This window comes from Bos indicus, chromosome 12, assembly GCF_029378745.1.
Source record: "Bos indicus isolate NIAB-ARS_2022 breed Sahiwal x Tharparkar chromosome 12, NIAB-ARS_B.indTharparkar_mat_pri_1.0, whole genome shotgun sequence".
NCBI classification, from domain to species: Eukaryota; Metazoa; Chordata; class Mammalia; order Artiodactyla; family Bovidae; genus Bos; species Bos indicus.
Genome location: NC_091771.1, coordinates 69,640,746 through 69,655,934, shown reverse-complemented (window position 1 = coordinate 69,655,934; position 15,189 = coordinate 69,640,746). Strand labels below are relative to the sequence as shown.

Below are 15,189 nucleotides of genomic sequence, written 5' to 3'. Positions count from 1 at the left end.
TAACAAATTGAAAAACAAAAACCATATGATTATCTCAATAGATGCAGAGAAAGCCTTTGACAAAATTCAACATCCATTTATGATAAGAACTCTCCAGAAAGCAGGAATAGAAGGAACATACCTCAACATAATAAAAGCTATATATGACAAACCCACAGCAAACATTATCCTCAATGGTGAAAAATTGAAAGCATTTCCTCTAAAGTCAGGAACAAGACAAGGGTGCCCACTTTCATCACTACTACTCAACATGGTTTTCAAAGATGTTTTAGCCACCAGCAATCAGAGAAGAAAAAGAAATAAAAGGAATCCAAATTGGAAACTAAGAAGTCAAACTCTCACTGTTTGCAGATGACATGATCCTTTACATAGAAAACCCTAAAGACTCTACCAGAAAATTACTAGAACTAATCAATGATTATAGTAAAGTTGCAGGATATAAAATCAACACACAGAAATCCCTTGCATTCCTATACACTAATAATGAGAAAACTGAAAGAGAAATTAAGGAAACAATTCCATTCACCATTGCAACGGAAAGAATAAAATACTTAGGAATATATCTACCTAAAGAAACTAAAGACCTATATATAGAAAACTATAAAACACTGGTGAAAGAAATCAAAGAGGACACTAAGAGATGGAGAAATATACCATGTTCATGGATTGGAAGAATCAATATAGTGAAAATGAGTATACTACCCAAAGCAATCTATAGATTCAATTCAATCCCTATCAAGCTACCAACGGTATTCTTCACAGAGCTAGAACAAATAATTTCACAATTTGTATGGAAATACAAAAAACCTCGAATAGCCAAAGCTATCTTGAGAAAGAAGAATGGAACTGGAGGAATCAACCTACCTGACTTCAGGCTCTATTACAAAGCCACAGTTATCAATACAGTATGGTACTGGCACAAAGACAGAAATATTGATCAATGGAACAAAATAGAAAGCCCAGAGATAAATCCACACACCTATGGACACCTTATCTTTGACAAAGGAGGCAAGAATATACAATGGATTAAAGACAATCTCTTTAACAAGTGGTGCTGGGAAAACTGGTCAACCACTTGTAAAAGAATGAAACTAGAACACTTTCTAACACCATACACAAAAATAAACTCAAAATGGATTAAAGATCTCAACATAAGACCAGAAACTATAAAACTCCTAGAGGAGAACATAGGCAAAACACTCTCCGACATACATCACAGCAGGATCCTCTATGACCCACCTCCCAGAATATCGGAAATAAAAGCAAAAGTAAACAAATGGGACCTAATTAAACTTAAAAGCTTCTGCACAACAAAGGAAACTATTAGCAAGGTGAAAAGACAGCCTTCAGAATGGGAGAAAATAATAGCAAATGAAGCAACGGACAAACAACTAATCTCAAAAATATATAAGCAACTCCTACAGCTCAATTCCAGAAAAATAAATGACCCAATCAAAAAATGGGCCAAAGAACTAAATAGACATTTCCCCAAGAAGACATACAGATGGCTAACAAACACATGAAAAGATGCTCAACATCACTCATTATCAGAGAAATGCAAATCAAAACCACTATGAGGTACCATTTCACGCCAGTCAGAATGGCTGCGATCCAAAAGTCTACAAGCAATAAATGCTGGAGAGGGTGTGGAGAAAAGGGAACTCTCTTACACTGTTGGTGGGAATACAAACTAGTACAGCCACTATGGAGAACAGTGTGGAGATTCCTTTAAAAATTGGAAATAGAACTGCCTTATGACCCAGCAATCCCACTGCTGGGCATACACACTGAGGAAACCAGAAGGGAAAGAGACACGTGTACCCCAATGTTCATCGCAGCACTGTTTATAATAGCCAGGACATGGAAGCAACCTAGATGCCCATCAGCAGATGAATGGATAAGAAAGCTTTGGTACATATACACAATGGAGTATTACTCAGCCATTAAAAAGAATACATTTGAATCAGTTCTAATGAGATGGATGAAACTAGAACCTATTATACAGAGTGAAGTAAGCCAGAAAGAAAAACACCAATACAGTATACTAATGCATATATATGGAATTTAGAAAAATGGTAACAATAACCCTGTATACGAGACAGCAAAAGAGACACTGATGTAGAGATCAGTCTTATGGACTCTGTGGGAGTGGGAGAGGGTGGGGAGATTTGGGAGAATAGCATTGAAACATGTATAATATCATGTAAGAAACGAGTCGCCAGTCCAGGTTTGATGCACGGTACTGGATGCTTGGGGCTGGTGCACTGGGATGACCCAGAGGGAGGGTAGGGGAGGGAAGAGGGAGGAGGGTTCAGGATGGGGAACGTGGGTATACCTGTGGCGGATTCATTTCGATATTTGGAAAAACTAATACAATATTGTAAAGTTTAAAAATAAAATAAAATAATAAAAAATAAATAAATAAAAACACAGCAGGTAGAATAGAAGCCCAAATCATTGATTGATGCAGATTTAGACATCCATATTTATCAGGAAAAGTATGATACCCTGGTGAAAAGTTTCAGGTGATAGGAATGCAACCAGCACTTAGTAACTATGTGTAGTATCTATCTTAGTATCTAGCCTGCTATGAAAGGGGGTCAAAAGTTGAGGACATGCAGATTCACAGAGTTTGGGCCAACACCTCCAGAGTTTATGATCTCAGATGGATACAGTTCCATGTGATCTGCACAAGGCACGGCAGAAACACAGGGAAGAACATGGGAATCCTTTACTGAAACTTTGAAGAAGAGATTGACAACTGAATTTCACATGCTAGAGAAACAGAGAACATGAATAATTTGGGGTAGCAATCACAATTCCTGTAAATTTTGACCAAAAGGGAGCTGGGCTGAGAAGGTAGAATGGCTTGTCCAAGTTAGCACCAGGTGTTCTGTGTCCTCTTAGAACCAGCACCCCATATTCACCAACCCAGAGCCTCGACACTTTGTTGCCCAGGGCAGCTGTTCCCAGCATGTCTCTGGCAGATGCATTAGCAGAGTAATGCCTACATCAGAGAGACTTGGGTTATCATTTCACAGCTCTTCCAGATAAGTTTTCTCAGATGCTCTTCACAACCATTTGTGTATGAGAAAAGCAAGAACTTTCATTTCCATTTATAGGTAAGAAAATGGCAAGCTAGGAAGGTAAGTGGTTGTCCTAAGTTTTCCTAGGAAGGTACTACAGGTCATGAAGAAAGACAGGACGAATCTGACTCGGGAAATCCCAGAGACACAGTTGTATGTAGAGGAGCCTGAAAGGAGAAGGAAATGTCCAGAACTGTGACTCTGTGTCCAGGAGCCCTTGTGAACCAAACTGCATTATATGGATGGAGACATGTGCTTTTCCTGTTTTTCCCCATCTGCTGTGGGTATCAATATAAAACTCAGAATGAAGAGCATGGAATCTGATGGAACAAATTCCAATCATAAGTGGAGAAATATAGGTCTGTCTGACCTCCCTTCTATTATACTTACAGTTGTAAATTTTCTTACAGCCATAGGATTAACTAATGCATCCCACTTTGCTATACCCTTTTCTCATGGGGAGGGGTCCTTCCTTCTGTGTGTGATCTTAAGTCATGAAGTTTGCCATCAGTAGTTGTCAGGAAAAAAGGTCTTCTGAAATGTCAATTATAAAAAATCCAAATTACAGTTTTTTAGTAGACTCACATTATTTTATTGGACAATATTCACCAGTTTCAATAGGCTGGCTCTCCCTAGGTAAGGGCCTTTTATGACCAACCCAGAATGGCAGATAACCTAGGAAGAAGAGGTAAGATCAAAATGAAGGGCTCCACATGAGCTGTGCCAATACTTTTTCCTTGAGTCACCATTAAAGACCTGTAACTGTTGCTCTCAGAAGCTCCCAAGTTAGGGCCTTCAGATTTCATGCTCCTAAATTCTGAAGCAATTCAAATAGGCTTTTAATAAGTTTTATTTCTATTTACAGGTCATACTCTAACCAGCCTTATAGTGGATATTGGGCTTCTGTTGTGGGTCGGCTGGTAAAGAATACACCTGCAATGCGGGAGACCTGGGTTCAATCCCTGGGTTGGGAAGATTCTCTGGAGAAGGGAAAGGCTACCCACTCCAGTATTTCGGCCTGGATAATTCCATGGACTGTATAGTCCATGGGGTTGCAAAGAATGGACACGACTGAGCAACTTTCAGTTTCATAGTGGATATTACATATTATATTAACATATATAAAATGTATGAGCTTATATTTAAATTTATTTACACATATACATTTATGAGACATTTATTGCCAGCTGCCTCAAACTGTTAACAGAAGTTGTAGAAGACAAAAATAGTATCCAAACAAAAAGTCAACACTCTAAAGAAGGAAACAGCAGATTCCTCTGTGTGACAGAGATCCCTTCCTTGAAGCCAGTCTCATTTCTTTCTTCCACATTCTCATGAATTTTATTGAGCCTAATCCTAGCTACACACACAATTCTCCTCATGTGATTGGATTTCAGGCCCATCTGATGGCCCATATAACCATAGCCAGTGCTTCTCTACTTCTGTCTCACTATGGCACAAAGACAATGATGTGTGTACAAGAAACATGTTGACCCAGAAGTGACCCAAGTCCTGATGCTCCAGGAAATAAGGGGAATGATTATTTTGATATGCTTATTTCCCACTTGGAGCACACCAGTTGGGAATTCTATCAGAAGTCATGAATCTACATGAATAAATAGAAACAATTTTTTGGATGAATCTTTCACTTGAGAATATATGGTGATTTTTCACGATTCAGAATAATTATTTAGTTTGCAGAATATGATAACTACACCCAGAGAAGAAATTCCATTAGCCTGATATTGTGCTGAGATGGTGTTTAGTGTTAACATTCTTGAATATTAATAGGGAGGGTAAGACTCTATACCAGCTGGATTTAAGATTGCAGGAGAAATATCAACAACCTCAGATATGCAGATGATACCACCCTAATGGCATAAAGAGAAAAGAAACTAAAGAGCCTCTTGATGAGTGTGAAAGAAGAGAGTGAAAAAGATACCTTAAAACTAAATATTCAAAAAACGACCATGGCATCCAGTCCTAACACTTCATGGCAAATAGAAGGGGGAAAAGAGGAAGCAGTGACAGACTTTTATTTTCTTGGGCTCCAAAATCACTGCAGACAGTGACTGCAGCCATGAAATTAAAAGACGCCTGCTCCTTAGTTGGAAGAAAAGCTACGACTAAGCTAGACAGCATATTAAAAAGCAAAGACATCACTTTGCCAACAAAGATCTATATAGTCAAATCTACGGTTTTTCCAGTAGTCATGTATGGATGTGAGAGTTGGACCATAAAGAAGCCTGAGTACTGAAGAACTGATGCCTTTGAGTTGTGGCATTGGAGAAGGCTCTTGAGAGTCCCTTGGACTGCAAGGGGATCAAATCAGTCAATCTTAAAGGAAATCAACCCTTAATATTCATTGGAAGGACTGATGCTGAAGCTGAAGCTAAAAAACTTTGGCCACCTAATGCAAAGAGCCAACTCATTGGAAAAGATCCTGATGCTGGGAAAGACTGAAGACAGGAGAAGGGGGTGACAGAGGATGAGGTTGGAAGGCATCACCAACTCAATGAACATGAGCTTGAGCAAACTATAGGAGATAGTGAAGGACAAGGAAGCCTGGGGTGCTGCAGTCCATGGGGTTACAAAGAGTCAGACACAACTTAGCAAGTGAACAACAATGATTGTTTTTGTTCAAGTATTATTGGTCACCTTATTATTATTAACCTTTTCTTTGTAAGTAACACATGTTTTATCAGAAAAAAAGGTGCAGTAAGTATTTGTCCTTTATGGTAATACAGTGCATAATTTAGTTCATCTTGGCAATCTTTCCATGAGAGATGCTTGTTTCTATTATGAAATATGCTTAAAGTAAAGGGAATCCACACCAGACACCTGGAAGGCAGAGGGAGAACCACTCACCCAGCATGTCACTGCTTCAGACCAACCTTGACGTGACTGTGCAGACACTCCTGCCCCAGGTGTTACTCATGTTAACTCAGCCTCTCAATCACAGCCACACCTTTCTCTCACAAACATGGTATTTATTTAAGATTATAGGACACATCACCAGGCTGAAAGGCCCACCATCAGCCCCTGTGAAAAAGCCTTGAGAAACAGGCTCTCTGTTCTTCCCTGTGGAGAACTCTTACAGGGCTGATACATTACCTGAAAGAAAACTTGAAATGATGAGGGCAGCGAGTCATCCATATGTCCAATGTCTTTGGAGAAACGGTTTAAAATTCTTCCTGTAAGAACAGGATATGAGAAATTACTCTTTCACCTAGACAGGCCTTTCAAGACAAACAATTCATGATGAAATAAAATAATATTTTAAATACATGTTTTTTTAATGTATTTCATAATCACATGAAATGAACTGATGTCAGTGGTAAAGAAGGAAAAAATAGCGTAATACCTAAAACAGAAATCAAAATACCACCAAATAGCAGTGGGTGGGATTGAAATTGGCCCCCCTGGTTTTTAAAAGAATGGCAGGGGGGAAGGTAAGGAATCTTGTGGAAGGGTTGATGGATTTTATTTATTTATTTTTAAATAAATTTATTTATTTTAATTGGAGGTTAATTATTTTACAATATTGTATTGGTTTTACCATATATCAAAGACTTCATTCCAAGTACTTCTTATCACTGATTTTATTTACCTTCTCAAAATCCACTAAAACAGTGTATCCTAAATGCTGCAGAATTGGAATATGAGAATTTCTAATATCTACTGCTTTTAATGACTTAATTCAAACAACCCTCAAGCTACACATGTTTTATCAGAAAAAAAAAGGTGCAGTACATATTTGTCCCTTAAGTATATATACACACACAATCTATTTGAGTATAGCAACTCCTAGGAAATGTTTTTATCTACCTGTCTCAGCTTCGTTTATAATTGAAGCTTCAGGAAGTCAACCTGAAGGTGAGATGTGGGACCTCTATCCGCTCTTCTTGACCTTGGTCACAGATAGCCTTCCCATCAACCCACAACTGGACAGTGAATGAGCAGCGGTTGGGGCTGAGTTTCCACTGCTGGGATGTGAGGCTCTGCTGTTGTCCACAGGGTGTCTGGTTCACTGGAAGCACAGAGTGTACCTACACCAAGAGCTGGGGTCACTGGAGGCTTTCACCCTTGGTAAGGCCAGCAATATACAGGCTGGGCCTTCAATTTTCCTGTCTCAGGCTTAGGAAATACAGATGAAGAAACTGTCTTTTAGTGACGCCTTTGGCAGATCTGGTGACAACTCTTCGATATTCCAAGAATGCCCACTTTAGAGGGTGATTCTCGGGATTAAATAGGCTCTTGCAGGTGAAAGAACCCGGTCACGATGCCAGGTAAGTTACCAGGCGCTCAACCACCAAGGTGAGATGATGATTCTGACCCCCAGGTTCTGCAGCATCACGTCCCCTGGGAAAGTCCACCAGGTGCTACAGGAGGGTCCACTTGGTAAAATTCAGATTCTGACTCAGGAGTGCTGGGGGAGCCAGAGAGTCTGCATTTCCACCAAGCTGCCACATGACACCCTTTCTGCAGTTTCCCAGATCACATTTTGAGGGGCAAGAGGTTAGGTTATTAAATCAGTTCTGCTTTAGGAACATTACAATCGAATGGGTTATTTTCCAGATATTCTAGTGAATTTTGTGAACTGCATAGTCTATTTTTTAAGATTTATTTATTTATTTAATTTTTGGCTGTGCTGGATCTCCATTGCTGCACATGGGCTTTCTCTAGTTGTGTCGCGGTGGCTTCTTTTGTTACTGAGCATGGGCTTTAGGCACACAGGCTTCAGCAGTTGTGTACATGGACTTAGTTGCCCCACGGCATGTGGAATCTTCCCAGACCAGGGATTGAACCAGTGACCCCTGCACTGGCAAGTGGATTCTTAGCCACCAGACCACCAGGGAAACCCTGCATAGACATTTTTTAATTTCTCAAAGCAGTAATACCAAAATAAGGAAAATATATGTCAGAAAATGTTAAAGATATAGTTTATATGCAGATGGTTCCATCAATGGAAGAATACAACTATCTAACATAGGCAGAATTTGGAAACACAGTAAATACAATTCAGCTTAGAAAATGTTTAAAGCAATGATAGAATTTTTTTTAATGAAAAGGCTACTCAGAGATGAACAGTACATGAAAACCATCCCTTTACCTTTCACCAGATGTGGTTGACAAGGTCTGAGAGACTGAGGATTGGCAAAGTTCATAAAACACAAGGAAAACAAAAACAATGAGAAAAACCATCTCCCCACACAGCAACTACAAAAACTGAAAAATATCAAATATCATCAAAAAACTAAACTCTTATGTACCAATGATCTGAGTGCAGAAAATGTGAGGTCAGCAAGTTTAACAGTTATTTCTTGCACCAAGAAACATTAAGAGAACAGATAGTGTTTTCAGAGTATTTATTTCCTCTGGCTTTGGGATAGACTGTTGTAATTAGAGCTCTAATTCCAAGTTTATGACCTTGCAGTATTAAAGTTCTCTCAAAGGTCTCCATGTGAAAGCTTTATGATAAACTCCCTTCACACACATGCTATGACTCTTCATCTGAGTGACACATGACACATGGCCCCTACTGGAATATCTCCAGGGATACAGAGGGAAAGGGTATTCACAGTAAACAAGGGGGACCCAATCCATTTTCAGACTGTTCTGTTAGGGCTTTCTCACATTAAACTGAATCTTGTCTTCCTGGAAGATCCAAACTCTGCTGCTTATTCTCTCCTTATAAAGCACACAAAGTGAATCTAATTTCTCTCAATATGACAGTCTTTCAAATACTTGAAGGAAGTGAATCATATCCTTTCCATCCACTATTCCTTGGTGCCTCAGTGATCTCTCATAAGGCATGGTCCTATCCTGGCCACCGCCTCTTGACCAGACTCAGATGGCCAGTCCCAGTTAACGCCTTGTGCCCAGGAGTAAAATCACCACCTTCCCCACCCTGCATAACCAGTCACAAAGCTGTCAAACATGGTAAATTCTGGAGGCCAGATCATATTTTTGATATGGGTATAATGAAAATCCACATCAATCCCATCTATGGCACAGGTAGATTTAGGGGAGCAACTGAGTAATACATATAAAAAACTTTAAAAGTATGTCCCTTCTCACCCAGAAATTCTATTTATAGGAATGTATCCCAGGAGTTAAAAAGTGCATCAGAAATGTACAATGTGGCATATTTGGAGAGTCAGAAGCAGAAAACAACCTGAACAAGTCTGAAATAAGCCTGCAATATATATGCACAATTTAAATTTTCTGTGGCGTTTTTCTACAATGACTATCTTTACTTGTATAAAAAGGAAGAGTTGTGGGGAGAGCAAGAGAAAGACTGGGGGAAAGAAGGAAGGGAAATCAAGTGTTAAGGAGAGGAGGGAGGTAGTAGAAAGAGTGGAGGAAGAGGGAGAAGAAGGTAACCTCCTTGAAGTCCATGGTATTTGAGAACCAATAAGGGTCCTCTCACCTGCTATGGTCCACGTTTTTCTATTTCATTCATAAGGCAGAATACCATGAAAGATGTCACTGAACTTCTCATCAAAATCCAAATTCACAATGGTTGTATTTTACGTGGTCTCTAGGTCTGGCTTCTTTCATTCCGTCTAAGGTTTTTGAGGTTCACCTGTGATGTAGCATGTGTCTTTTTAAGCCTCGTTTTTTTATATGTATCTTGGACTATGGAAATAATGTTAGACAGAAAGCAAATTTGAGTGTTTTTCTTATTCGAGTTCAAAATGGGTCATAAAGCAGTGGAGACAACTCACAACATCAACAAGACAACTGGCCCAGGAATTGCTAATGAATGTACAGTGCAATGGTGGTTCAAGTAGTTTTGCAAAGGAGATGAGAGCCTTAAAGATGAGGAGCACAGTGGCCAGCCATCAAAAGTTGACAATGACCAACTAAGATCAACGCCAACTATTCTACAGTCATTCAGCATTTGAAAGGTGAAAAGGTTCAATATGTGGGTGTCTCATGAGCTGACCACATATCAAAAAAATTGTTTTAAAGTGTCATCTTCTCTTATTCTATGCAACAACAATGAACCATTTCTTGATTGGATTGTGACATGAGACAAAATTTTATACAATTGTATATGACAACCAGCAATGACCAGCTCAGTGGCTGGACTGAGAAGAAGCTCTAAAACATTTCCGAAAGCCAAAGTTACACCAAAAACTGGTCGTGGTCACTGTTTGGTCGTCTGCTGCCCATTTGACCCATTACAGCTCTTTGAATCCCAGCAAAACCATCACATCTGAGAAGTATGCTCAGCAAATTAATGAGATGCACCGAAAACTGCAATGCCCGCAACCAGCATTGGTCAACAGAAAGGGCCCGATTCCTTAGGACAACAACCGGCAGCATATCACACAACCAACACTTCAAAAATTGAACGAATTGGGCTACAAAGGGTTTTTGTTTTTTTTTAATTTGCCTATTTTTAATTAAACAATAATTGCTTTACAGAATTTTGTTGTTTTCTGTCAAACCCCACCATGAATCAGCTGTAGGTATACATATGTTTCCTCCCTTTTGAACCTCTCTCCCATCTCCCTCCCCAACCCATCCCTCTAGGTTGATACAGAGCCCCTGTTTGAGTTCCCTGAGGCATACAGCAAATTCCCATTGGCTATCTGCTTTACATATGGTAATGTAAGTTTCCATGTTACTCTTTCCATACATCTCACCCTCTCCTCCCCTCTCCCCATGTCCATAAGTCTGTTCTCTATGTCTGTTTCTCCACTGCTCCCCTGCAAATAAATTCTTTGGTGCCAGTTTTCTAGAGTCCATATATATGTGTTAGTATATGATATTTATCTTTCTCTTTCTGACTTACTTCACTCTGTATAATAGGCTCTATATTCATCCACCTCATTAGAATTGACTCAAATGCATTCCTTTTTATGGCTGAGTAATATTCCATCATGTATATGTATCACAACTTCTTTATCCATTCATCTGTCAATGGACATCTAAGGTTTCATCCATGTTCTAGCTATTGTAAATAGTGCTGCAACGAACATTGGGATACATATGTCTTTTTCAATTTTGGTTTCCTCAGGGTATATGCCTAGGAGTGGGTTTGCTGGGTCATATGGTGGTTTTAATCCTAGTTTTTTAAGGCATTTTTATAGCGTCTTCCACAGTGGCTGTACCAATTTACATTCCCACAAACAGTGCAAGAGGGTTCCCTTTTCTCCACACCCTCTCCAGCATTTATTGTTTGTAGACTTTTTGATGATGGCCATTCTGACCAGTGTGAGGTGATACCTCATTGTGGTTTTGACTTGCATTTCTCTAATAGTAAGTGATACTGAGCATCTTTTCATGTGTTTGTTAGCCATTTACATGTCTTCTTTGGAGAAATGTCTGTTTAGGTCTTTTCCCCATTTTTTGATTGGGTTGTTTGTTTTTCTGGTATTGAGTTGTATGATCTGCTTGTATATTTTGAAAATTAATCCTCTGTCAGTTGTTTCATTTGCTACTATTTTCTCCCATTCTGAGGGTTGTCTTTTCACCTTGCTTCTAGTTTCCTTTGCTGTGCAAAAGCTTTTAAGTTTAATTAGGTCCCATTTTTTTGCTTTTGTTTTTATTTCCATTACTCTAGGAGGTGGTCACGGAGATCTTGCTTTGATTTATGTCATCAAGTGTTCTGCCTATGTTTCCCTCTAACAGTTTTATAGTTTCTGGTCTTACATTTAGGTCTTTAATCCCTTTTGAATTTATCTTTGTGTATGATGTTAGGAAGTGTTTTAATTTTATTCTTTTACATGTAGCTGTCCAGTTTTTCCAGCACCACTTATTGAAGAGACAGTCTGCCCCACTGGATATTCTTGCCTCCTTTATCAAAAAAAGGCACCCATAGGTGCATGGGTTTATTTCTGGGCTTTCCATCTTGTTCCATTGGTCTATATTTCTGGTTTTGTGTGTGCCAGTACCATACTGTCTTGATGACTGTAGCTTTGTAGTATAATCTGAAGTCAGGAAGGTAGATACCTCCAGCTCCATTCTTCTTTCTCAAGACTGCTTTGGCTATTTGGGGACTTCTGTGTTTCCAGATGAATTGTGAGATTTTTCTGTTCTAGTTCTGTGAAAAATATCATTGGTAATTTGATAGGGATCACATTGAATCTGTAGATTGTGTTTGGTAATATAGTCATTCACAATATTGATTCTTCCTACCCACGAACATGCAATATCTCTGCATATGTTTATGTCATCTTTGATTTCTTTCATCAATGTCTTATAATTTTCCATGTACAGGTCTTTTGTCTCCTTAGGTAGGTTTATTCCTAGATATTTTATTCTTTTTGTTCCAATGGAGAATGGGATTGACTGCTTAACTTCTTTCTGATTTTTCATTGTTAGCATATAGAAATGCAAGTGATTTCTGTGTATTGATTTTTGTTTCCTTTAACTTTGCTAAATTCACTGATTAGCTCTAGTAATTTTCTGATACTATCTTTGGGGTTTTCTATATATAGCATCATGTCAACTGCAAACAGTGAGAACTTTACTTCTGCTTTGCTGATCTGGATTCTTTTTACTTATTTTTCTTCTCCTTGCTATAGCTAGGACTTCCAAAACTATGTTGAATAGTAGTGGTTAGAGTGGACACCCTTGTCTTGATCCTGATCTTAGGTGGAATGCTTGCAGTTTTTCACCACTGAGAATAGTGTAGGCTGTGGACTTATCATATATGGCTTTTAATATGTTGAGATAGGTTCTTTCCATGCCTATCTTTTGAAGAGTTTTAATCATACATGCGTGCTGAATTCTGTCAAAGGCTTTTTCTGCATCTCTTGAGATTATCATATGGTTTTTATTTTTCAATTTGTTAATATGGTGTATCACACTAATTGATTTGTGTATATTGAAGAATACTTGTATCCCTGGAATAAACCCAACTTGATCATGGTGTATGAGCTTTTTAATGCATTGTTAAATTCTGTTTGTTAGAATTTTGTTGAGGATTTTTGTATCTCTGTTCATCAGTGATATTGGCCTGTAGTTTTCTTTTGTGTTATATTTGTCTGGTTTTGGTATCAGGGTGATGGTGGCCTCATAGAATGAGTTTGGAAGTGTTCCTCCCTCTGCAATTTTTTGAAAGAGTTTTAGAAGGATAGGCATTAGCTGTTCTCTGAATGTTTGATAGAATTCTCCTGTGAAGCCATCTGGTCCTGGGATTTTGTTTTTTGGGAGATGTTTGATCACAGCTTCAATTTCAGTGCTTATAATTAGGTTGTTCATAATTTCTATTTCTTCCTGGTTCAGTCTTGGAAGATTGAACTTTTCTAAGAATCTGTTCATTTCTTCCAGATTATCCATTTTATAGCCATATAGTTGTTCATAATAGTCTCTTATAATCCTTTGTATTTCTGCATTGTCTGTTGTAACCTCTCCCTTTTCATTTCTAATTTTGTTGATTTTATTCTTCTCTCTTTTTTTATTGATGAGTCTGGCTAAAGGTTTGTCAATTTTGTTTGTCTTCTCAAAGAACTAGCTTTTAGTTTTATTAATCTTTACTATTGTTTCTTTCATTTCTTTTTCATTTATTTCTGCTCTGATATGATTTATTTCCTTCTGCTAATTTTGGGGGTTTTTTGTTCTTCCTTTTCCAGTTGTTTTAGGTGTAAAGTTAGGTTGTCTATGTTATGTTTTTCTTGTTTCTTGAGGTAGGACTGTATTGCTATATACTGTCTTCTTAGAACTGCTTTTGCTGCATCCCATAGGTTTTGAGTTGTTGCGTTTTCATTGTCATTGGTTTCTAGGAATTTTTTGACTGCCCTTTTGATTTCTTCAGTAACCTGTTCATTATTTAGAAATGTTTAATCTCCATGTCTTTGCATTTTTTACAGTTTTTTTCTTGTAACTGATATCTAGTCTCACAGCATTGTGGTCAGAAAAGATGCTTGATACAATTTCAATTTTCTTAAATTTACTGGGGTTTGATTTTTTTTTTTCATTGAATCTTGCTTTTTATTTTATTTTTTTTTTTTTGCATTTTATTTTATTTTATTTTTTAACTTTTCAATATTATATTGGTTTTGCCATATATCAACATGAATCTGCCACAGGTATACATGTGTTCCCCATCCTGAACCCTTCTCCGTCCTCCCTCCCTGTACCATCCCTCTGGTTTGATTTTTGATCCAAGATGTGGTCTATCCTGAAGAATGTTCCATGTGAACTTGAGAAGAAGATGTATTCTTCTGCATTTGGATGGAATGTCCTGAAGGTATCAATGAGATCCATCTCATCTAATGTATGATTTAAGACTTGTGTTTCCTTATTAATTTTCTGTTTTGATGATCTGTCCACTGGTGTGGGGTGTGAAAGTCTCCTACTATTATTATGTTACTGTCATTTCTCCTTTTATGTCTGTTAGTATTTGTCTTATGTATTGAGGTGTTTCTGGGTGCATAGATATTTAAAATTGTTATGTCTTCCTCTTGGATTGGTCCCTTGATCATTATGTAGTATCCTTCCTTATTTATTGTAACATTCTCTATTTTAAGGTCTACTTTGCCTGATATGAGGATCACCACTCCAGTTTTCTTTTGCTTCCTATTTGCATGGAATATAATTTTCCATCCTCTAACCTTCAGTCTATATATGTCTTTAGATCTGAAGTGGGTTTCTTGTAGACAGCATATATATGGGCCTTGATTTTGTATCCATTCAGCCAGGCTGTGTCTTTGGTTGAAGCATTTAATCCATTTAAAGTAATTATTGATATATATGTTCCTACTGCCATTTTCTTAATTGCTTGGGGGTTGTTTTTGTAGATCTTTTTCTTCTCTTGTATTTCCTGATTATATACATCCCTTTAATATTTTTTGTAAAGCTAGTTTGGCGATACTAAACTCTCTCAACTTTTGTTTGTTTGAAAAGCTTTTGGTTTCTCCATCAATTTTAAATGAGATCCTTGCCAGGTAGAGTAATCTTGGTTGTAGATTTCTCCCTTTCAGTACTTTAAGTATATCCTGCCATTCCCTTATGGCCTGCAGAGTTTCTGCTGAAAGATCAGCTGTTAAGCATATGCAGTTTCCCTTGTATGTGACTTAGTGCTTTTCCCTTGCTGCTTTTAATATTCTTTCTTTGTGTTTAAACTTTGTTAGTTTGATTAGTA

At 38.0% G+C, this 15,189-nt stretch overlaps 1 protein-coding gene across 1 annotated transcript in view; it reads right to left on the bottom strand.

Annotated features, from left to right (window-relative positions):
• LOC109567079 (ATP-binding cassette sub-family C member 4-like) overlaps positions 1-15,189 on the bottom strand; it is a 160,055-nt gene that overhangs the window by 60,032 nt on the left and 84,834 nt on the right. Inside the window, exon 12 of the mRNA XM_070799962.1 lies at positions 6,201-6,280. Coding sequence (XP_070656063.1) covers positions 6,201-6,280 — 80 coding nt within the window. The remainder of the gene's footprint in view (positions 1-6,200; positions 6,281-15,189) is intronic.